Source organism: Nematostella vectensis, chromosome 15 (assembly GCF_932526225.1).
Source record: "Nematostella vectensis chromosome 15, jaNemVect1.1, whole genome shotgun sequence".
Lineage (NCBI taxonomy): Eukaryota > Metazoa > Cnidaria > Anthozoa > Actiniaria > Edwardsiidae > Nematostella > Nematostella vectensis.
The window spans coordinates 9,247,100-9,271,661 of record NC_064048.1 but is presented as its reverse complement, the minus strand read 5'-3'; the positions used below and the strand labels follow the sequence as shown (position 1 = coordinate 9,271,661).

Sequence of the window (24,562 nt, the reverse complement as noted above, 5' to 3'; positions counted from 1 at the left end):
CTTAAAGTATCCATTTAAAAGGGAAAGATGTATTTTAAAATGATTAGAGTTTGAATATTTTTGTTTTGATCTGGACTCCAGTCGGTAAAGTTACGTGCCGTTCTCCACGACGTCACGCTGTGACGTCTACTGTGCATCACCCGAGGCGTACGGATAGAATCAAAAAGCCCAAACTGTCATAATCTCGTACCAAATACACCAAAAACTGGAATTCGACTCTGCGAAATTTTCGTCTTTAATAAGACGTCTTTAGGGCAGACTCCGAGGCGTACGGAATACATTGGGATCTGTTGCGAGTTCGAGTTTTCTATGACTATTTGACTCATAGAGAAAGAGTAGTCTAATTCTTTTAGTATAAATCTACTCACATACTCCTTCAAATAAATGACTATTTTAATAATTATCAGTAATAACACAAACAACGAAAACGGTATTTTTACAAAATCAAAAAAGCGCGCGCTCGTTTGAAATGGCGTGTTTTCTAGTGCGTACGCGAGCTCATGCAACCGGTGTTTGCAGCGCGCGCAGATAAACGAAAATTGAAAACTTTAGCTTCAAAACCCTGCAGTCTTCGTTACTTTTAGTGTCTTTTTGTAAGGATGGAAAATACATTTACTAGAAAAGATTTTGAACCAATTTTTTTTTCAAATTTGAATCAAGGTTTTTTTTTTTCTCTTTCGCTTCAAGTGGCTTTTTCGCTACTCACTATCTATGGCTCAATAGATAGTGAGTACGGGAGCCAATCAAATTGCGAGATTAGTGATAGTATGTGAGTAGATTCATACTAAACAACAATAGATGCCCGGTGAAGTAAATCGTGGTTTTAGATGCTGAAGTTTTTTTCTGGAACAATCTACCTACACACGTAATTAACCGCATTGTTGCCAATGGTTTCTAGGAGATGTAGAATTATTCAGAACATTGTAAGACTACAAAGTAAAATAAAAGCAATTTCTTTTGCTATAGAAACCAGTTTTATTTGTTGAGCATTTATGCAAAAGAATACAAAAAATAACCTGTAACTACTCTGGTCCTCCTGTGGTCCAGGCATCCTAGCGAGGGGCCGTCCCCAGGCCAGCTCATTCCTCGCGCGGCCGGTTGGTTTGACAGTCAAAGTTATGCAAAGTTTTGAGTTGGATGGCGACCGTGGATGGAATTATCTTGAATTCATGGCTTGTTTTGCTCGTCATATCACCTAGGAGGTGGCAATTATGAAACAGCAATTAGTCAGGCTCCTAAATATTATGAATTTACCAAAAAGGTAAGTATATCTCTATTGTTTTTACCAACCGGTTTCTCGCGTGGTCGTCGTTGGCGCTCGCTTGATTTCTTCAACTTCCCGAGTTCCTTAGCGCAGTTTCAAAAGTTCCCTAAGCTTTTTCTGTCTTTTAAATTAAGCCTGTGGTAAGTTAGCCATTTTTTTTTTTTTTTTTTGCTTTAATGGTGGTGTATTTTGTCAGTTTCTTTGATTCTAGCGACTTAGTTAAATAGAAGAGCAACCTCGATTTCCACGTCGCTAAGCTAAAAGTTCATTTTCAAGGCGACCTGGGACAAAGGTGTCTCGCAAGTTGCCTTTATTTTAAGTTTTTCTTTAGATTTTATCTCGATAGAATGAATAGTGCACTCCGGGATTCATCTATTAGTAGTCGTTCTCAGCTATCTGGTTGTTTTTATTGTGGTCTCGATAATAATGTTGGTTCATAGTTCGGTATTTTGCGGACGAGCTTGTGAGGATGCATTTTTGTGTCAACTTGGAACCGGTATAAAACAAGATCGTGAACTGGCGTTTGAGAAAAAAATTTCAAGTTTGTATTTCCATACTTTCCAGGTCTCGATCTTATTTCCTGTACTTTAAGGCGATGTCATGATATTTTAGTTTAGTCTAGCGGTTTATTATAATGTTCATTTATCAAAGTTACGGGGATAAACAGCAAACAAATCGAGTTATTCTTTCCAAATGAATCACCCACACAGCATTTGCACCAAAAATGCAGTATAAACAATATAAAAATGAAATTTTTATTTCAGGTCGGGAGATATCTGAAATATGGCGTTTAACTGAGGTATTGGAGGTTATACTAGGGCTAGAATATGGCCCTACTAGCCAACAAGAAAGAACTCCCAATAAAACACACTCGCATCGAAGACGAGAAACAAATTGAAGATGTTTATGAATTCGGACAAGTCTTAGGAAGAGGTAGTTTTGGAGTCGTGAATGAAGCCAAACACATCGAAACCGGCACAAGATGGGCCATCAAGGCCGTAAATAAAGAAAAAGTGAGTAATTACATCGAATTTATTATTGATTTTCCATTTACAAAGTTCAAAGCCGCACAAAAAGTCTGACTTTCTGGCCGCAATTATGAATTTCAAAAGACTCACATAATTAAGAAATAGCTGATTAGCCCAAATTTAATTAAATTATGTCAGTTTTTTAGGTGAAAATGGAGTGAGTTTTTCACCTAGTAAACTCTGTTGCCAAGTTTCTATCCAAGGTTTACTTCACTCACTATATTAGGAATGTGTGTCTTCACTTAATTTTCCACCAGTGTGTTTTGTGCTGGAAATGTGTTTAATGTAAACATAGCTCGTGTATTTTCTCTGTTATATTTGCAAGTTTTTTTAGATGTGTCCACTGCTAGATGTATTTAAACTTGGTGACATATTCCTTCCTCAGCATCCAAGTGACAATGTGTTAAAAGTCAAGTTCAAATTATTCAATATCTAGAGAGATATTCACATTACTAAATATAGCTCCAATTTTTAACCAAACACATTGGGTGTTTGGCTCAATTATTCAGTGTCCTGTCAAAATCAGTCAATTTCTTTAATTATTTCTGACAGCCTGATAAATAGCCTGCATGCAATGGAACTATTTCCGGCTGCACACATACTTCCTGATAAATTTAGTAGTGATAGATAACTGTGTGTTTAGAGAAGTGACTGTTTTTTTTCTTTGGATTTGAATTTTTAAACATTCATAAGTAAACAAAACTTGTATATGTTATTAGCTACTGATGTCTCATTTTAAAGAAACAAGACCTCTGGAAACAATAGGATTTGACACAAGGAAGTAAAAAACTAATTATCCATTAACCAAGTTTTGGGTGGAGGTGCTCCAACAGTAGTTTTCTGAATACCCCATCTTCTAAGTGAACCCTTTGCATGCTTGTATTGCATGGTTGTTCCTAATCATGTGGGTTTTGGGGGTATACAGTTATTTGTTCATGTCACAGAGGATCAAGGAATTGTTGAAACAAGACCCTGTTAGGAACAAAGTGTGATTGCCTTGGATTAGAACTAAGCAACTAATTGTGTTGTACATCAACATGGCCTTGTGTACTTTGGAATCATCTCTCAGTGGGTGGTTAACTGAAAATGAACAAAAAAAAGAGCACAACAAATCAAAATTTAAACCATAGTTAAAATTTTCTGTTATCTGTGGGTGCTGCAAACATACCGGTTACATGTGCCCTTTTGCATTCTTTTTGAAAACATGAATCTTAGGTCCCAGATAAGTGTAACTAATCCAAGTACTGCAATACAAAAAAAGACAAAGTTCCTGAATGTGGCTTAGATTGTGTACAGAAACACAGTGTTTTATGATTTTGGTATCATGGTATAGTGTAGAGCTTTTCTATCATGTTCCATTAAAGCATATTGACTTTCAATGTGTTGTCTTTCTAGTTTGTCTTCTTTTTTTAACTTTGACTCAAAAACAGTTAATTACTTAAATACAAAAATAAAGACACTACAATGCAAAACATATAAGACAGAAGTGAACTCAAAAGAGAAGTTGCAACGGGACACAGACAAGGTGGTCCCATGCAGAGCCCCATCTATAAGATAAATAATGTTCAATGTCAAATGCAGTGATTGGGCTGTTAAAAAACATGTTGTAGATATGGGAGAAGGGTCAAAGACTGGATTGCCTAGGGTAAAGATGTACCTACAGGTGTGATAAGGTAACCATCCCATTATCTGTGCTCGAATTTCTTTGTTGCATTTTTCCAGGCTGGGAGCTCAGCTGTGAAGTTACTTGAACGGGAAGTGATGATCATGAAGAAAATCTACCATGAGCATCTTATCCATCTGGAGGAGATTTATGAAACTTCTAAGGTACCATACTTAATTATACTTCTGAGGTACAATACTTTTTCTAAGGTACAATACGTTATTATTATACTTCTAAGGTAAAATACTTTATTCTAAGGTACAATACTTTATTATATTTCTAAGGTAAAATACTTTATCATAAGGTAATACTTTATAATACTTTTGAGGTACAATACTTTGTGATACTTTTAAGGTACAATACTTAAACTTCTAAGATACAATAATACAATAAAACATCTAAGACATTTATCCTCACGTTATTTATGAGCACCAGGACGATGTGATATGATATTAATATGACACTCTCTAAGTACTTAAAGGAATTCGTTGTCTTTTTTTTATGTTAAATGAGCTTTTTTGGAGCATTTTTCCATGTCATCTTTTATAGCTGCATTGGATTGCATGCTTTGTAATTGAAAATGGAACATTACCCAATTCCCTCTAACAAATGCCTGAGCCTGCATTGTATTAGAGTCTGTAGCGCAACTCGGTGTTCTTAGGTTACTGTAAAAGCTTTTTTAACCCCCCCCCACCAAAAAAAAATAAATAAATAAATAAATAAAAATTCTTTTAAACCTTTCCTTTACAGCCAATAGATTATTCCCCCCTCACTCTATTAAGCCCTCTCCCCATAAAAAAAACTTAACTAAAACAATGAAATGTACTAACGCATTTAACAGCATTAGCTTGATCACATGAAAAAAGTTTTAGGACTGGTTGGTGTCTTGCAGCGGATGTACCTGGTGATGGAGCTCTGTGATGCTGGTGGTTTGGATAAGATGTTAGAAAGGAAGAAAAGATTTACCGAAAAGGTAAAAAAATGTTTTCTGAAGAACAGTCATGTAGAGAAAGGTCAATGTGCTGTTAAGTTAGACAGGAGTTAGAGTTTTTATAATAACTTCATGTTTTGTCTGTACAGGAGACATGGACTGTTATCAAGCAACTTGTCAGTGCAGTGGCATACTTACATGATCTAGGTAAGGTAGAATACATGTAGTGTGTGGCATTATTTTTTATTAAAATTTTAGGCTAATTAGTTTGAAATTGGTATTTTTAGGGTACTGTAACATTTTCTTAAATGCTAGGTTCTGAGTGGGTACGTACTGTATACGTCCTTTTGCTTAAGAATTATGAAGTTTGAAGTGATAAAGCCAATATGAAGTTGTATGATTGATACTGACTTAGAGTATTTCTTGTAGATATTGTTCACCGAGATCTGAAGTTGGAGAATATTCTTCTCAGTCATCCAACTGGAAATGAGCTTCTAAATGTTAAGGTGAGCACCCTCTCCAAATACTGCATTCTCATGATTTTCACTGATTAGCACTAAATACAATACAAAATAATCAACAAAAAATGCCCTGATCTATAAAAGATTGTCTGAGCTTTCAGTCAGTATGCCTCTTTATGTCATTCTGCAAAAAAAGCATTAACCATTTTCAAGATTTGATGGATATTTCCAGTCTAATTTTATGATTTTATGGAAGCATTGAAAATGTTTTAAACCATACCTCTCTTATGTCCTTCATGTCGCCATTTTGTTATATGTGTTTCATTTTATCTCAGATCACAGACTTTGGCTTGTCCATAGTCAAGGGTGGGGTTGGAAGTGACTCCATGATGCAGAGCGTCTGTGGGACACCTATGTACATGGGTAAGGAGCTCTGTCTTTGTACTATATCTGACACATCCATTCTTTTTTTACCATTACAAGGATCTCTAAGGTCTCTCCCCCCCTCCTTAGCTTCTGTGGTCCATGTTATGTGATTCCCTTTGTTGTTGGGTCCCATCTATCTTCTAATGTCTAGTGGATGTTACAGATTTTCTCTGTCCTTGGTGTCTAGCCCCTGAGACTTACAGTATATGTTACAGTACTGATTCTCTGTCTTTTGTCTCTAGCTCCTGAAGTGATAGATGACCTTGGGTATAGTCAGCAGTGTGACATCTGGAGTATAGGAGTCATTATGTATACACTGTAAGTATGCATTAAACAATACTTCTTTGTGTCCCTAATCAAATCTGCATCTGCTGTTTTGTTGTTGTTGCTATTGTTGTCCAAACCTAGATGCTGCTTCCATTCTTGTTGCTTTTGTTGAATTGCTGTCATTGACCTGGTTAAACATTCATGCATGTTTGCAAATGATTCAAATGCATTGTATGTTTAGCCATCCACAAAATATGGCACTTAAACTTACGGGGTGCCTTGAAGTAAAAAATTCTATAGAAAAAATATTTTTGCTTCCCTGCTACATTACCTTTATTATAGCAAAGAAAAGTTTAGATTTTTATCATCTTCTCTATATAATAAGAAAAAAACGAATTTTGCTTGAAGACTTTGTGTAAGCATCAAGATGTTTTAAAACTTTAACCCTCTTGTCAATTACTGGAACCCTGTGTTCCTAACATCCGGCATGCAAGGGGTCGTCTCAAGCGTAAAATGAGGGTGAAGACTTCTAAATGAAATACCTCTCTAAAAGGGATAAGGACAATCTTCTTGTTGGGTTCTCTTGTATTAGTTTGTCCCTACAACCTGCTTCAAGGTTATCAGCGAAGAATGCCTCATCATTTCCAAAATCGTCTAGTACATGTCACAAAATCGCAAAAAACCTGCCTTATTTGCTATCGGTCTCAGCCTTCGTTTTTCTTGTTTCGTGTGAGCGCGGCTTTTCCTTGTCTTCCCCATGTGTGCAGGAATTCTTGCTTGTCACTTGTTTTTCTCATGGCGAAATTCAAAACTCCCCGTAATGACTTGGTTTTCGCCTTTTATTGGTCGATCTGTTTCTCTAGAGCTGAAAACCCTGATGTGTGTAAAGTATAGAGCTATGACCGCAACATTTGGCAACACGCTATTTATTCAAGAGTGATACTGTGTTCTGCTTTTGAGAGATTTTTTACGGATCGTATTTTATGTCCTCCGGTGTTGTGTTACCTGGAAATTATTAAGTCATCTGACTTTGACTCAAATTTGCATAGGAACAAAGTTTGGTACTGCAGGTGTGTATATGGTGATTGACTAAGCCATAAAACGTAAAGATCTGCCGGATAGTTTAGACACATTACGGTTTTTAAGGGATGTGATTAGCTAAAAACAAGTGCGTGATTAAAACCCGTTAAAAAATAAGGCATTTCATCAAACCTAGAAACAAAAAGGATTATCGTATTTCTCATTTATTAAGCTTTACAATGACATATACGGTAACATGAGCATATTATTCAATTTAATCTAACATGCGTATCGACATTCTTTCTTTCTTTTTCGGCGTCCCACAGGCTGAAGGCACCCTGTAACCTTAATTGACCTTCGCAACATATATCAACGAAACAAACGTCTGCATTGTTTCCATAAAGATTGTTTCTTTAGATGCATCTGATCTTGTTTAATGTTACTATTGTTGTCTTATTGCTTGTGCTGCTTCCATTTTTGTTGGCTTGGCTAAACATTCAACATGTTTAACAAGTATTGTGTTTTATGTAAATGTTTGTGCATTTAACCAACCATAAAACATACTTAATTGACTTCAACAACATCTCAGATGTTTGGTTAAAACATTTTCATCAAGCATTCATGTTGAGTTCACATGTTTTTTTTTTTTCATTTTTCCACTCATCAAACAAAACATTGCAGGCACTTAAGCTTTTATCCAATGAGAATGTGAAATTCCGAGGGCTCTTGTGTATCCATAACTAAAAAAATGTACATAGTCATGACCTTGTGGTTGGGTTGTGCAGTAGCATTCCAAAACTGGACAAACGTGTGTGCAACCAGCAAAAACTCACATTTTTTGTTGGCAGTTAAATTTTATCTTGATTTGCAGTCAGTTCTCATTTTTTTTCTTTTTTTAGATTCACTGGTAGACCGCCATTTATGGCTGATACCGAAGAGAAACTGTATGAAATAATCAAAAAAGGCATTGTAGACTTCTCAGACCCTTGCTGGGAAGTGTGCCATGAATCAGGTATGCAATGCATAGCAGATGAGAGTTGGTGGGAGTTTCAACCCCAATTACCTTTTTACCATGCACTCATCGACCCTCATTGAAATGCAAATTCAACATGAGAGTTGATGAGAGCTGTCACCGTTTGATTGTGTAAATGAGAGTGAATGAATGTATTTTAATTAGCAGTACACTTTAAAGGAAATTTAACATGCAATTACAGTTCAGTGATGAATTCTGCAGTCAAATGATTGACAATGCTGACTCTTTTTTTTAACATGACTACTTTCATCAACTCTCAAATACTGGAAAGCTCTATTACATCCCAAATACTGTTTGATTGCAACCCTTTGAAAGCTAAAAAGAGTGGAACTTTCACAGACTCTTATCAACCCTCAAATACTATTTATCTCGATTTGATAGAGGCTTAAGGTCGTGTAAACCTTTGTGGGCTCCCTAGAAATAGTGTATCATATTATTCGAGCATCATCAGTGCTTAGAGCATCAAGTTAACTGAAAATATTAACATTATATGTTTTGTATAATTTTACTCTTGTCCACCATCTCGTTTATTTATATTTTGTTGAGTTACTTATATTTGCTTTTAGCATTTTTTATAGGTTTTAGAAGTCTAGAGACTAGAACAGAAACATTCGTTATTGATACCAAGCCAGATTTGTAACAAAGAAAGTAAAAAAATACTAGCGTGAATACTGTTCTAGAAATCTGTTTCTAGATTGAATATAGATGATATTCTATTTTATTTTAGCCAAGAACCTGTTACTTGGTATGCTTAAGGTTGATCCTGCTCATCGGCGGACGGCAAAGGAGGTTCTCATTCACCCATGGATCACGGTAAACACCCATTAGATGGCCTTTCAAGGCTAAGAAGTATCAAGTAGATTGTTGCATTGATACTTTTAAAATTTAACCAAAGAACATAAGGTATAAGTGCAAACTTGTGACCAACAAAAAATACCAAATTAAATTGAAAATAATTGTAATGGGTTCCCCAAAATAATCTGATGGAAATGGATTCTTGCTCACACTTGTACTTTGCTAGGAAGACAAAACGGTGGCTACCAGAGGCTTTTAAAGTGATAAAGTGATTTTGCATGACTTTCTTACAGGGTGACTCTGAAGCTTCAGAGCCGTCAAATGTTTTAGAGCTGATGAAAATGTACAGAGAAGAATTAAAACAGGTAATTCATTACTGGGTCTAAAGCTTTATTATCTGACATATATTGACCCTTTGTTTGACCTCTTTTCCAAGGGAAATGGCTCAGGAGAGAGTAATAATAATAGCATGGAAGATGGCTACATCTCATCTGAAACACCCCCTGACAACAAAGAGGTATGAGGTTGTGATAGAGATGTGGGGCTGATAACGATTGGAGTGGCTATGGTAATGTTAGTGCTGTTAATGATGATAATATGGTGACGTTGATGGTTTGAGCTAAAACTGCTGCTGATAATGCTCATTGTTATAGTGATGAATGTTTATGTTTGTTCATGAAGTTATTTTTATGGTGATGATGATAATAATTGTGATGGTGATGATGATGATGATGATGATGATGATGATGATGATGATGATGATGATGATGATGATGATGATGATGATGATGATGATGATGATGATGATGATGACGATGATGATGACACTGATGGTGATGGTGGTGGCGATGGCGATGGTGGTAGTCATGGTGATGGTGATGCTGGATGTTGATGGTGATGCTGGATGGTGATGGTGATGCTGGATGGTGATGATGGTGATGGTGATGCTGGATGGTGATTGTGGTTCTGATGGTGGTGGTGATGGTTATGGCATTGATGTTGGTGCTGATTGTAGTGCTGATTGTGATGATAGTGGTGATGGTGGTGATTATGGGTGATGATGGTGATGGTGATGCTGGATGGTGATTGTGGTTCTGATGGTGGTGGTGATGGTTATGGCATTGATGTTGGTGCTGATTGTAGTGCTGATTGTGATGATAGTGGTGATGGTGGTGATTATGGGTGATGGTGGTGGTGGTGATGATGGTGATGGTGGTGGTGGTGATGATGGTGATGATAGTGATGGTGATGGTGTCGGTGATGATAGTGGTGATGGTGGGGGTGGTGGTGATGGTGGGGGTGGTGGTGATGGTGATGGTTAAAGAATTTTTCGTTACCTGTTAAGGTCTGTAATCAACGATTTGTGCCCTTTTACCCCAGGAGACAGATAAAAAAGTTACCAATAGCCCCACCAGAACAAGAAGTGCTGCCACACCTAAAAAGTCACTCGTCGCGTCAAGTACCACGAGGAAAACTAGTGTAAGTAAACTACTAAGCGGCATGTTTGGGGAAGAAGAACGAGAACAACAGACGTCTGGTAGAGGACACAGCAGAGAGCTGAATTGGGGGGGGGGGGGGGGGTATTTGACAAAGTGTCGACAAGTAGAGCTGTCCCCTTGCTAGCTTGTGCATTCAGAGATGACTATTTTGCTGTTGGATTATGTCCATCTCTTTATTTCAAAAGTCAATTTGGAACTGTTGTCGTTCGGGAATAATAGCCCAAGTTCGTATAAACGCCACTGCTCGCAGGACAAAAGCATCACGTGTGTAGTCCATAACTTCTCAAATAAACGTCTTTTACTAAGAAATCACGTGACTTTTTGAGAGGCAAACTGAAGCCAAAATAAAAACATAGCCTGCGTGCAGTATTTCCGGCTGCACGCAGGCTAAAGCACTACTAATAATGGAACTATTTCCGGCTGCACGCAGGCTATAGCACTACTAATAATGGAACTATTTCCGGCTGCACGCAGGCTAAAGCACTACTTTAGCCTGTGTATCGTCTCTTTATAATGCTTATACCTGTCCGTTATGCTTGATTTTTAGTCCTCGCAAACTCCCAAGAAATCTGTCAATATGCCCAGTCCTATGCCAGCCTCGCGAGAGTCGCACAGCCCAAACCGAGCCAAAGACGCGGCCAAAGCTAGCACTTCCGGCGCAGTGCCCAGTTACATGCAGCCAACACGCAGTTCCCAGGGTCTAACGACACCAAAAACCACAGGCACTCCAAGAACGCGCAAATTGCCGGATAAGAAGAGGTGACCAAGATGAACGCGGGCTCAAGTTGTGATCGCTAGCAAAGATAGTTTATGTTGGCCTCAGGGGTTGAATGGTCAATTATTATTTATGGAGATTTATAGCGTTTCACCGTAAGCACTTGTCACGACAAACTATTAGACAACCAGAAAAAAACACGAGGGAAAATTAGACTTTAGACGAGCTGCATCGTTGTTGATTACCGGTGCCGGGCCACAGGCTTTCTCATGCGAAACAGCGGGAGGGTCTGGGGTCGAGAATGGAGTCATTGTCATAGCTAGCTCGGATATTACCTTACCTTCAAGCTGACAGCCTTGTTGCTTTTCTGCTTCGAGTTTTACTGGCATTTTAAGCTGGTGGATTAACATCAAGACCAGCAATCCAATTACATTTTTTTCTGTTTTCTGAATTCTACTGCGCAGAGGTATAAACAGCAACTAAATGATTATAGCCCAGTTTGATACCTCTTCGCTGACCAGCAGCACAAATACACAAATTTAATCGATTCCTAGCTAAATTCTCAAATCTCGAACAAAAGAACGTTGTTTTCCTTGCCTTTGTCCAAGGGTCTCAACTTTTTTCTTGGGTTTGCCAATTCATACGATGAAAGCATATCATAGAAATCTTTAAAAGAGAATCCATTAGAACATCTCGCAGCCCATTGCCAAAATCATGTACCAAGTTTGGATATGGGTTAAAATTGAATCAATACTGTTTGCACAGCCATGAAAAACATTGTTAAAAAGTGCCTTTTGGAAAATTCAAAATCAATTTAAATAGCTTTGGATAAAGTTATTTTAATGGAAGCATGACATGGTAATTGACACAGTTTTTAAGACACCAAAACTATTTCCTGGTCCATGATTTTTTTACGACCATTGATAAAAATTGCTCGATATTCTAATGGAATCCTTACTTTAGTGAGAACCTAGTGTTCACATAAACTGAATATGGGATGGAACTCCATGGTGTTTTTTTCTGAAACTTTAACGTAGAGTTTGTAGAATAACCCCATCTTTCAGTGCCGTTTTAAGACTAGTTTGTGGGACGTTTTGTGATCAGTGAATCATCACTAACTGTTCGTGATTTTGCTGCCGGATGGATACGTGAGAAGCATTGTCTTCTTCCCTTGTCTGGTGACTGTCACCTCTCACCTTGAATAAATGCATTCACACGACTGAGCTTTGTTTCAGGTTGTTATTCCCCAGATAAAAAGTCAGCTTCAAAGGCTAGTTCTCACTAGGACGGAGGCGCAACATAAGTAAGAAGTCAAACACTAGCGCAAGCGCAACAAAATCAATCAGTTGCGTCCTCTTGCGCTTGCTCTTACGCTTCGTTCCAGTGAGAATCGGAAAATTACGTTCGTTGCGCTTACTTAGCATAATACGAAGTTTTGAAAAGCACAAATTTTTTATCGGATGAGATGGAAAGCTGCCATTTCTCAATTGAGTTTTTAATGAAGCATAAACATGAAAGCCTCTCAAAATTTGTCTTCCAATTTTTTTTTTTTTTTTTTTTTTTTTTTTGCCTTTTTTTTCTACTCTTGCTCCCAGGAGCAAGGGAAGCAAGCATTTTTGTCTTTGTTTTGTGTTTGAGCTTGAACTCGGTACTTCACTTTATTTCTTTAGAATTCTTTATTGCTCTCGGAAGTTCTTTTATCCTATTATCAATCTTGATTTTGATAGTAGACGTTATGTCTTTATTGAATAAATACAAATTAGAATATCCGAAAAGGATGAGCAAAGGGGGGCGAGGGCAAGGAAGGAATATGGACTTATATGAAAAGAATTTTAACACCTGCTGATAACATATGCCTGATAAAAGGAAAACACTATGGGACGACCTAACTCCCGAAGCTGATGTTACAATTGCCCGTTATGAGCATAACAAGGTGTGGAAGGTCAACCAGTCCAACCTCTTACCAGAATAGTAATTGATAGTGGAAGTGTCGATGCGATGGTGTTCATGTCGATGCAATGGTGGTTATGTCGATGCAATGGTGGTTATGTCGATGCGATGGTTGCCATGTTGATGCGATGCTGGTCATGTCGATGCGGTGGTAGTGTCGATATTGGTTGCCTTGTGGTGTTTCAATAATAAGATGAGGATAGTTTAAGTGACGTCATCGATGACGTCGTTCGTAGCAACCAAATCCTTGCACCCCTTATACATATATGACGCCTAACAAGTTTGGGTTTTTATTTTTTTTTTATTGCTTTTTTTTTGGGGGGGGGGGGGGGGACGAAAAAAGGACAACACAGACAGACATCACGGCGTCACGAAACTCGATTGATGGGTTACCAATATTTGCTACCATATTTTTCTTGTGGGCTCCGCTCAAGCGAAGCTCCCGCAGCTTGGGAAGCTAAACACGAAAATTCCGTATTCCACTTGCGACAACGCATCTAACCATTTTCAAGACAGTGCGACTTGCAGGTGAGTTATTTGAGCTTTTCAAAAACTATCGGTGCTTGGGGACTAATAATGAAAAATATATATATTTATATTACCCATCAATTATCTCGAATACTTTTTAAACTAATACCCATACATGCTGAATTTCAAAATGTCTTTTTCAATAAATACGTGAGTGAAGTCAGTAAATATAAATTGCTTCTCCGTTAAAGCAAGTATTTAATTGCTGAGTCTTATTGATTGTGTAGAATGTGTAAGCACTTTTCTGCGTCTTTATTCAATTTATAGTAGCTTTGACAATTTAGTAAAACGCTTTCCGCTTTCGCCCACTCTAATGCACATATTCCGCCTTCACATCACTGTGATCTGCACATGTGGCGTTATAATAGACTTTTAAAGAATGTCGATCAACCGCCCTTTGTTATTGCTTATACATGAAAATGCAACGGTTTATTTGCAATAAAACTTCAAAATAGCAATATACGAATGAAGTCTGATAAGTTATTGAAGTCTGATAAGGTATTTGATTGACAATTCTTGGCGGCGTGATCGGCCTTCTTAAACAAATAAATAGATCGCCGTGTGTTCCGATTCTAATAAATGATGGTAATACCTGCCTTGAAGATCGTGTATTTGTTATTTGTGTAGCGGGTATATAACTATTAATGAGCTCTGAGCCGAAAATAATTGTATAGTAAGAAAAATAATTGATAGCCGGCCGTTCATGCCTAGGGATTACTGAAGCATATTTACTTGATAAATGTACTGTCGACTGGGATAGGTATCCGATACCGATTTTTGGAAGATTATTATCAAATATTTATTTCACAAATATCAGAGGCATAATAATAAAATCTGGACTACAATGTAGCTTGGACTCTTGACTGGACTCTGGACTTGAGACTCGTCTATATTCCGCTCCGCGACTAAGAAGCCGGATTCGTTATCCATTTCCACCTATTTCAAAGGTTGCACCCGCGAATCAATGTATCGTAACCCGCAGTGGTTCATGGGTAACGCCATTTATACGGTATAAATGAGGGGGAGGGGGAGGGGGAGGGGGAGGGGGAGGGGGAGGGCATTCTGATAAAGTGAGAGGTACTGCCATGCAACCGAATAAATGAAAGGGGAAGGTCTTTACAGTACTTGTGTTGAATTTTACTATGAAGATATGTTTGTTTCCTTGCTTTCTTTTTTCTCTTCTCTTTTTTTCATTCGTCATTATTTTCATTTTTGCCATGACAGCCCTGTTCCTTTTGTGTTATCATTTTATTTATTTCTTGTAGGAAGATGAATTATTGGGTGTAACAATCAAGGTAAGCAACTTGTTTGTCTTGAAATATAAATATAAATAAGGAAATTTTTCCGCCAGATTTTCGAAAATTCCTCAAATCGTTGAATGTTTTGAAATAAAAAAGCACCTTTTGCCTTTTTTTAACAGAGTGTGAAGAAATTTCGACATATCTATTTTCGCTTGGTTAAATGGTCTCGCAATTACCACCAACATCAACAACATCGCTATCATCACTATTACTTCCATCATCACACATCACAATTCCCCTATCATCACGGCATCACCATCATCGTTCCCCTATCATCACGGCATCACCATCATCGTTCCCCTATCATCACGGCATCACCAGCATCGTTCCCCTATCATCACGGCATCACCATCATCGTTCCCCTATCATCACGGCATCACCAGCATCGTTCCCCTATCATCACGGCATCACCATCATCGTTCTCCTATCATCACGGCATCACCATCATCGTTCCCCTATCATCACGGCATCACCAATATCGTTCCCCTATCATCACGGCATCACCATCATCGTTCCCCTATCATCACGGCATCACCATAATCGTTCCCCTATCATCACGGCATCACCATCATCGTTCCCCTATCATCACGGCATCACCATCATCGTTCCCCTATCATCACGGCATCACCATCATCGTTCTCCTATCATCACGGCATCACCATCATCGTTCCCCTATCATCACGGCATCACCATCATCGTTCCCCTATCATCACGGCATCACCATCATCGTTCCCGCATCATCACCGCATCACCATCATCGTTCCCCTATCATCACGGCACCACCATCATCGTTCCCCTATCATCACGGCATCACCATCATCGTTCCCCTATCATCACGGCATCACCATCATCGTTCCCCTATCATCACGGCATCACCATCATCGTTCCCCTATCATCGCAACACCACCATCATCGTTCCCCTATCCTCACGGCATCACCATCATCGTTCCCCTATCCTCACGGCATCACCATCATCGTTCTTCTATCATCACAACACCACCATCATCATCGTTCCCCTATCATCACGGCATCACCATCATCGTTCCCTTATCATCACAACACCACCATCATCGTTCCCCTATCATCACGGCATCACCATCTTTGTTCCCGCATCATCACCGCATCACCATCATCGTTCCCCTATCCTCACGGCATCACTATCATCGTTCCCCTATCATCACAACACCACCATCATCATCGTTCCCCTATCATCACGGCATCACCATCATCGTTCCCCTATCATCACGGCATCACCATCATCGTTCTCCTATCATCACAACACCACTATCTTCATCATCACAACATTGTTATCATCATCACTGCACCATTATCCTTGCCACAACACCACCATCATCATTACTGCATCATCACAACACCATCATCATTACAACACCATCGTTATAATCACAACACAATCATCATCATAACATCCATAATTATCACAATACCACCGCCGCCGCCACGAAATCAATATGATTAGTATAATATCATTGATTGTTGACGCTTTTTGTTTACACTTTAGATTGCCCGAGAGGATGAGGAAAACAAGGAGCAGGCTAGTACCCACGGATGGTATTCAGATAGCGTATCTTTTGGCTTAGACGCCACAACAAATAAACGCCGCACGGGACAAATAGACCTCGATATTCGTATTCTTCGCCAGATTTTCTATTATATCCCAAAAAAGTCATTAATATTGCTCAATATTACTCAATTTTGTAACAAGAATTAAGTGAAGAAATCTTGAAACAATGATATAACACCTTAATTCATACCCCATATGGACAGAAATATCGCAATACTCTACAACCAGCCGATGGAAATTCATGCCTTCTCACACGTGGTATTTTGTGAAAACATTTCTTACCGGGATTTATTATTGTCTTTGTATTACAGATTGAGGCACGAGTAGACGCTGAGGTAAGTTACTTTTTGTATATTCGTATTGTGTGTCTTTAACAAAGATTTTTATATTGTTCTAATTTTAAGCTTCTAATTTTAAGAGAAAGAAAGGGCGGAAAGAGGTAGGTTAAAACCCTTGTCATTTATCCGTCTGCCATCTGTCTGTCTCCCTTTTCGTCTGTCTGTCCGTCTGCCCATATGTCTGTCTGTCTCTCCTTGCGTTTGTTGGTTGGTCTGTCCATATGTCTGTCCTTTCGTCTGTCTTTTGAATATACGGGCAATCTGTAAAAATACTCGTTTGTCCATCTGTTCATTTGTCTGTCTTTCATTCGTCCGTGCCTCTCACATTTGCAGGTTTGTTCGAGAAAAAACTTGATATAGTCATAGCAAGCAAGGATATCGATAAAATCAGCGACGTCGTCACACCTTATGGACTGGGTAGCTGTCAGACTAACTGCCTGGAGAAGGCTATGGAGGTCAGTGCGCGTGATAGTGTATCCGTGTTCGTAACCACAAGAGTGTGCACCATTATACGTGAAATTAAAGAATTGCCTTAGCGCTATTACTTCGCACGTTAGTTTTACCTTAAACCAAATTTGAAGATGACACAAAAGAAATTAATTGGAGTGGTTTTCGAGAGAAAAGAGAAACATAAACCCAAAAGAATATACAATACAAAACAAATATACGCGACCAAAATAATTGCTTTATTTATATTGATCCTAATCTAGCTTCCACACGTCGATGCTTCCCCGAATAGATACGCGCGTAAGACAAGCCTAAATAACTTAGATTGCATATCCCAATATGAAGGTTGCCTACTCAGGGGCGTAGCCAGGGAGAGCCACACCCCTTCCAGCCAAAAGTAAAGTGAATGTATGATACTTTAAAATACAGGAGAAAATGTCTTGTGTGGGCCTTTTTGCCCCCCCCCCCCCCCTGTTAAAAATCCTGGCTACGCCTCTGCTACTTAACAAAAAACTTACCGTTGCCTTGAGCGCTAGGCATATCCTTCATCGAAATTTATTTGGTTTTCATAATTTGATATACAATGCAAAAAGACTAAATATGTAGTTGTGCATATATTTAAATTATAAGAGGAAGTGTGAACAAAGATCACAAGTGTAAGGGCTATGGAGTTACTACTGAAAATATCAAGCTCGTATGCACTTCTTGTTTGTAGGTCAGCAATAAATTACATGAGTATGCTGAAGAGAATGGGCCTGGCGCCGATGAATTTCGGAAGCTCTACATTTCTGTTCAGGATTTTACTGTTCACTTGATTGATCCACTAAAGGGCGACCATATGAAACGTGCGATCTTCGGTGGAGATGACTTTGGTAGAGTGGTGGACAAAGCCGTGGTATTCAAACAAAAAAAGGTTAATTTACAACCTTTCATCCTCTCCTTATTTATTTCCTCTTCATTCCACCATCCCTCTTTCCTTTTTAACTATCTATCTTCATTTACTTTTTCCTTCCTTCCTTCATTTCATAATGTATTTCTATTCCTCTCCCCTTCTCGCCCTCCTACTTCTCTCCACCCATATTTTACATTTGGAAAATATATTATTTCAGTTCGTCTCTCATCCCGTCATCTACACACTCTTGATGAGGAAATGGATAGGGCGATTCTCACGCTTGCGTCAAGCTCCTTTCTTGTCATATGATTGGCTGATCTGGGTCCTGATTAACATGTTGATCCCGCTGGACATGGTGTTATTTCCGTTTGTTTTTGCTGTTATGTACCTTATTCATAAGATTTTGAATTTTATCAAGCGGAACAAAGGTTAGTAGGACTCTTTTTTTTTTCTTTCTTTAAAATCTGACCCTAACAGAGGAAGAGATTAGATATATGGATCAAAGATGTGTTTTAAGGTTGCGGTTTCTTTTCCTCACACTTATTCCATGCTTTCTTTTTGTGTATTTTGTTTGCATAGTCGTAGCAAGCCTCGAATTATTGGGGGGGGGGCACAATACAGAAACATTATGTAAACAACGGGGGGCACAGCCACGCCCCTACTGGTCATTTTCTTATAATTTTTGAAAATATTGGGGGGCACATGCCCCCATTACCCCACCCCCTGCTACGGCCCTGGTTTGTTTTTGCTGGCTATCGTTGGCGTTGTATGCATTGGATTTTATTTGTTGTGTATAAGTCTTCCAAAAGTATTTTGCTTTACTTTTTCAGTTTACCACATACTGTATTTATGGAAACCAACCAGCCGCCATGTATATCCTAGATATAGTTTCCAAGTGATGAAAGCAGTCACAAAGAAGATCATGCAAAACAACGACCTTATCAAAAACGTAACGCATGCCGCCGTGTTGCAAGCCGCTGACCAAGATCCTGTCCGTTATCCGACATTGAATGAAAAAGATGTTGAAAGTATCGATCTTCCTGCTCGCGATACCACAAGTCTGAAGCAGTCTGAAATCACAGGTATGTTTGGGTGGTATTTTTATCATCGATTATTATCATCATCATGATTTTTATCATTATCATTATCATTTATTATCATTATCATTATCATTATCATTATCATTATCATTATCATTAACATTATCATTATCATTATCATTATCATTATCATTATCATTATCGTTATCGTTATCGTTATCGTTATCGTTATCGTTATCGTTATCGTTATCGTTATCGTTATCGTTATCGTTATCGTTATCGTTATCATTATCGTTATCGTTATCGTTATCGTTATCATTATCATTATAGTTTTAATGTAATCGCGTACTTTTAATGCCTCACCAATCAATCAAGAGTTTTTGATAAGAACAACAGCATTTAAGGCGGCAAAAAACATTTGAATTGAGCTTTGGGTATATGTTCTTTTCATCCTTCTTGGTACCAGAAACTTTAACCTATTGACCCCTCAAACGGCCTGTACTGGCCATGAAAAGTACCCACAGCCAAAAGAAAAATCAAAATTGCAAAAATAGCACAACGAGATCAAAATACTCAGGCATCAGTCTAAGAGATAAATGGTCTGATAGATATGCATGTAATCAATGTGATAGCAACTGCTTTTTAGACAAATAATATTTCAGGTTCGTAAAAAAAATTCAAACCGAATAAGGAAAACAGCAGAATTGATACCAGGTCCATTTCCATGGCCTCAAAACACAATGTCAAATGTCCGTTGCTTGAAGGCCATTGAAACCATTTTGCTGCAATTACAGACTGCAAAGCATTCTGGGATATCAACGGCTTTCTAATTTGCAAATTTAATTTCACCAGATCTATGTTTTCACTTTTTGCTTAGAAACCTCAAGAAAAGTTCAATTCACATCTGCACTAACAACTGTTAAAGAGACGCTCGCCAAAGCCCAAGCTGACAAAAAGGTGACATATTTTTATATTTATTACACGAAAGGGAATGAATGGCTTTATGCCTTGGGAGCCCGCTTTGTAATTGGTAGTTGTGTTCCACCCCGTGGGGATAGATTGTCAGCCGAGCGTGACGTCACTCAAATACTTGGACGGAACACGCGACCGTCCCTCCTTTCTGGTTAACATATGAAGAAACCTTTGTCGTTTTAGAGGTCTGGTACCGAGGAATTTTAGTTTCTTTCACAGGCTTTCTCTATTCCATAAAAATGGTCACGGTCACTGGTTTTCTCTTCTGAATACAATTTATAGTATAGTTATAATATACAGTTTGCGAAGCACCTGCTGTACGGCAGACTTAAAAATGACAAGAATCGTGCAGGTTTTCCAAATAAGTAAAATATGAATTTACTTATATGGAAGTGACCGCGTCTGGGAAAAACGACGATTTTTGGCTAAATTTTCTTGATATGTTCTCGAATGTAATCCTAAAGTTCCATCGAGCTGTCTTCCCGCCTTCCGCCCCTTCTACCACCTTTCTCTTCCTCACTTGGCTCGGCTGCATTTGTGCCCTCACCTTTGCTGAATTGTCATGTACCGTTATTGTACATGTATAGTTATAAGTGTCCACCGCGTAGTAGCGTAGATGCATACCCTGGTTCCAGAGCCTACAACGTCACTCTATTTAGTGGCTAAACCTGGCTAGCCACTAAATAGAGAGACGTTTGAGGCTCTGGAACCATGCAGGGCTTCAGGCATAAATATTCATTGTTATTATGATTATAATTATCATCACCACCGCTATGGTGGAGATAAACAGACAATGAAATGGCAATGACAACAAATATTAACATTGACTGTACAGGTTCTAGTTCTATTGACGGATGACAAGTTGATGGATGACAAATACAAGGTGGAGCTTAGCAACATCAGAAACGGGTTCTCCTCTCACCACATCACGACGGTTGCCATAGGCATCGGGATTCATTCTGATATTAAAGATTTGGACGCCATAGCGACTCGTCAGGAAAATGTCCTATTTTTTTCGGATTTAAACATTGAAGACGTTGGTAAAATCAACAAAAGTAAGTTCATACTATCTTTTGTATCACTTCTATCATTCGTACCTCACCAATTCAAGTGACAATAAACTAAAAAAAATCATTGTTTTTCTTCAGGCATATATGGACATGACTATTTCGGTGAGTGATATCTCAGTGCTTTCGCTCTTACCTGGAATGATGTTTAGCGAGGCTTTGTATGGAGTCGCGAATGTAGCATTATTGCGCATCGTCGGTATTTTTACTAAATAATCGTTCATAACTCTCGCCATTATTACGCCATTATTCATTGCTGGCGCGTACACAGGGGGGTGCGCAGGTTGCGCGCTTACCCTCCCCCCCCCCCCCCCCCTTGACGGCCAAAAAGTGGAGGGTGCTGATTGGTCAATAAAAAACGTACCGAATAACTTCCGATACTCCCGAAGTTGTCCCGATTCGGAAAAAAATGTTGCAAAGCTAGCCGCGAAATTTTTTTTGCATTGTTTCAAAGCGGCAAAAATAGAAACAAGAACAAATTTAAATGCTAAAACATATAGTAAATGGGACTACCAGTACCCCGATAAAAGTAAGTAACTTCAATTTTTCGGTTTTGACTTGGTAAATGGACATAAGGATTTGAAATACAACAAATCAGTCAATCTTGCTTTAACAACTGTCGGTATTCTAGCTCGCTCTGTCATTTCCTTACTAGGCATTACATAACATTTGTTATGTAATGAGTCCGCTTCAATCATTTTTTCGCTTTTTTTATCGCTTTAGAGCTTTGTAAGTCGAGAATTTCCACGTTTTAACTTGCAGGAATTCGTGTTTACTACAATTTTGATGGCAGCCATCTTGGAAATGGAGCTAGTGCCTAACGTTTTAGAATATCACAGGTCTCCCGCGCGCTTTAGAAAAACGACAGCCATTGACTGATATGAGAGATTTTCCAAAAACCCGTCGGTAACACTCCTAATGCATCGCATCTTGTCGACCACAAGCAGTTTGGTTATTTTTGTTGATCTTTAGGTTAAAAATTTCAAGGTTCCCTGCTTTAAAGCTAAGCTGATAACTTCAGCGAGACTGATTGAGTCCGCCATTTTCCGAGCATGCGCTGTGATCGTCTTGCTGCAAGATTTTAGCAGCAGCGATGTGGAGTTTCCATCGTTTTGCGATGCATGCGCACAAATAAGAAGGGCTCTGGGACGAGATTGGCCGTCATTGTTTTCACTATGTTAAATTTGATTGGCTTAGGGCGCGCACTTTATTTTGAGAATCGCAGGTTAGTCATTTTACGCGCGCAATGCATCTTGTACTTAGGGCGCGAAGATTCGATTGTGAGAAGTGGCGGCCTTGGTGCAAATCAGGAATGGATTTTGTTTTCGAGAAAATGTCTTTTACTGTATCAGTATAATAAGACAATTATTGAATTCGGTTTTAATTAGTGATATTCTGAATCAACAATGTCTCACAAAATGAGATCAGTCTCTGCCTTGAGCCTCTCATGTTTGCACTTGTCTCGGCATTGATTATTCCGGATATCACTAAAACCTCATCCAATGATAGTTAAATATTACTATCTTTTTTATTATCATTAACCAGGAAGACGGGTTCTAACATGTTCTGTTTGTGCGTCAGATCGCTACATGGATTACTTCACGACCCCGTATTTCGTGTTTGCACGTGACACGTGTAGCTACCTCGTGCTGTTGGCGTTCCACTTCCTCGTCTGTCTGCAGCTCTCGTCCCAGGCCTTCACTGTCGTCGAGTGGCTTATCCTAGTTTTTTTTGTTGGTCGCCTTCTAAACGAGGTAACCATGGTAACCATGATATGCCTGAGTTATAGAAATGAGGATTTTTTAGAGATTGATTGACTTTTACAATAATTCAAATGTCTTTTCAAGAGTCTAATGACCCTCTAATCCTCCAATATTCATACCAATGTTTCAAGTTATATGCTTATATGCTCCCTTTGATTGATATTTACTCCATGTATACAGGTCCATCAACTCATTTGGACCAAGCCTGGTAAGATTGACGTCACTAGTCCAAAGGGAGTTGATCCACTCCGAAAATATCTGAGGTGGGTTTAATCTATTTAGACGCAATAATAAAAGTACTTATTATCTTATTTTTCTTTCATGCCAGCGATCGCTGGAATGTTCTAGATCTTCTCACCCTCCTCTCCTACGTCAACATCCTGATTCTGAGGGTTATCACGTGGGTATCAGGTGCCAATGTATCCCAGAACCGCTTGCTTGCCGTGGCGGGCTACTTGTATGGACTCAATGCCATGTTGCTGACGCTTAGGGTGTTTGGACACATGATGGAGTCCAAGAAATCAACCGGGGCAATCCAGATTGCGCTCTTCCAGATTATTGGTGCTGTTGTCACCATATTGGGGCAATTTTTGGCGGCAACCCTGGCTTTCTCTTTGGCCATTACAAAGAGTTATATGGTGGAGGTATCATATGCGACGCCCTCTTCTCATGCTTCGCATGGGTAAGGGGATTGATCTCATGCCAGGCCTGAGAAAGGCAGGAATAGTCGGGAAGCGATAAAAATATTTTTCTAACCCTCCTAACTAAAGAGTTCGACTGAAATAATAGCATCATAACTACCAATGCAATCTAGGTTGGATACACCTAGATACAAAGACATATTTTGTTAGACATCTTAAACATAAATTACATTAAAGATGTTATTCCAAATAATTGCCAAGTTAAAAAAGGAAAAAAAGATGTATCCGTTAAGTTCGATGTCGACATGAACTTCGTACAAAAAGCAGTGTAATGCTCTTTGATGACAGTTACTGGAAGTCAGCAAACCCCCCTCCCCCTTCCTTCCCTCCTCTCCCCTTCCCATTCTTGCTTTCCCAACTTGAAATCCTTTTTAGGGTTAACATTTATAAAACGCAAATTAAAACCTGCATACACAGGGGCGTAGCCAGGGGGTGGCCCAGGGCCCCCTCCAGCCCCCCCCCCCCCCCTCCTAGCAGCCAAAAATGCAGTTAATGTTTAAGACAGGAGAAAATGCCTTGAAATGACCCTCTGGGCCCCCTCCTGTTAAAAATCCTGGCTACGCCGATGATACATATGTAATTCTTTGCGTGTTGTCTGTGTTGCCTACCCTCACCCTTGAAATAAACTTCCCCCCTCCCCCTCCCATTCAAAATACACCCTAAGTCCTCAGAGTATTGAAATTTAAAGTGTTTTTTATTTATTTATTTTCTAGCTTCTGCAGAGAGCCAGGAATAAATTGGTAAGAAGCATCAATAATGCCAACTTTCAATGCATTCAAGCATTTAACTTAATATATTTTACGCTTTCGTTTAATATTTTCTTCTAGTTTATTTCTTTTTAAGTTTCATTCTACCCCATCTTATTTTAAGCTCGAT

At 38.9% G+C, this 24,562-nt stretch overlaps 2 protein-coding genes across 3 annotated transcripts in view; both read left to right on the top strand.

Annotated features, from left to right (window-relative positions):
• The first annotated feature begins 1,085 nt into the window (after nucleotides 1-1,085).
• On the top strand, nucleotides 1,086-12,325 carry LOC5512460 (serine/threonine-protein kinase 33). Of its 2 annotated transcripts, none has more exons than XM_032381844.2 (14): nucleotides 1,086-1,261; nucleotides 2,029-2,277; nucleotides 4,015-4,119; nucleotides 4,848-4,928; nucleotides 5,036-5,093; nucleotides 5,316-5,392; nucleotides 5,683-5,770; nucleotides 6,016-6,091; nucleotides 7,960-8,072; nucleotides 8,821-8,906; nucleotides 9,182-9,253; nucleotides 9,325-9,405; nucleotides 10,269-10,367; nucleotides 10,935-12,325. In XM_032381844.2, exons 2-14 carry the CDS (start codon nucleotides 2,092-2,094, stop codon nucleotides 11,148-11,150), a joined length of 1,338 nt encoding a protein of 445 aa, XP_032237735.2. In that variant the 5' UTR covers nucleotides 1,086-1,261; nucleotides 2,029-2,091; the 3' UTR covers nucleotides 11,151-12,325. The 2 variants fall into 2 exon arrangements, with proteins under 2 accessions (XP_032237735.2, XP_032237736.2); XM_032381845.2 differs by lacking the exon at nucleotides 1,086-1,261 and adding an exon at nucleotides 1,299-1,404.
• A 2,219-nt stretch (nucleotides 12,326-14,544) lies between these two features.
• The window catches only part of LOC116618328, a 21,954-nt gene continuing 11,936 nt past the window's right edge, over nucleotides 14,545-24,562 (top strand). The window contains exons 1-16 of the mRNA XM_048722411.1: nucleotides 14,545-14,589; nucleotides 14,846-14,875; nucleotides 16,404-16,466; nucleotides 16,778-16,801; nucleotides 16,887-16,905; nucleotides 17,138-17,259; nucleotides 17,967-18,164; nucleotides 18,361-18,571; nucleotides 18,974-19,225; nucleotides 20,061-20,140; nucleotides 20,991-21,210; nucleotides 21,304-21,327; nucleotides 22,804-22,976; nucleotides 23,166-23,248; nucleotides 23,314-23,667; nucleotides 24,400-24,426. Coding sequence (XP_048578368.1) covers nucleotides 14,545-14,589; nucleotides 14,846-14,875; nucleotides 16,404-16,466; nucleotides 16,778-16,801; nucleotides 16,887-16,905; nucleotides 17,138-17,259; nucleotides 17,967-18,164; nucleotides 18,361-18,571; nucleotides 18,974-19,225; nucleotides 20,061-20,140; nucleotides 20,991-21,210; nucleotides 21,304-21,327; nucleotides 22,804-22,976; nucleotides 23,166-23,248; nucleotides 23,314-23,667; nucleotides 24,400-24,426 — 1,925 coding nt within the window. The remainder of the gene's footprint in view (nucleotides 14,590-14,845; nucleotides 14,876-16,403; nucleotides 16,467-16,777; nucleotides 16,802-16,886; nucleotides 16,906-17,137; nucleotides 17,260-17,966; nucleotides 18,165-18,360; nucleotides 18,572-18,973; nucleotides 19,226-20,060; nucleotides 20,141-20,990; nucleotides 21,211-21,303; nucleotides 21,328-22,803; nucleotides 22,977-23,165; nucleotides 23,249-23,313; nucleotides 23,668-24,399; nucleotides 24,427-24,562) is intronic.

Bases quoted from the DNA above. Each gene is read 5' to 3' on its own strand.
- LOC5512460 (XM_032381844.2), top strand. From the start codon at position 2,092: ATGGCCCTACTAGCCAACAAGAAAGAACTCCCAATAAAACACACTCGC. The intron at 6,092-7,959 runs GTAAGTATGCAT...TTCTTTTTTTAG, and splicing joins GGAGTCATTATGTATACACT to ATTCACTGGTAGACCGCCAT. The intron at 10,368-10,934 runs GTAAGTAAACTA...CTTGATTTTTAG, and splicing joins GTACCACGAGGAAAACTAGT to TCCTCGCAAACTCCCAAGAA.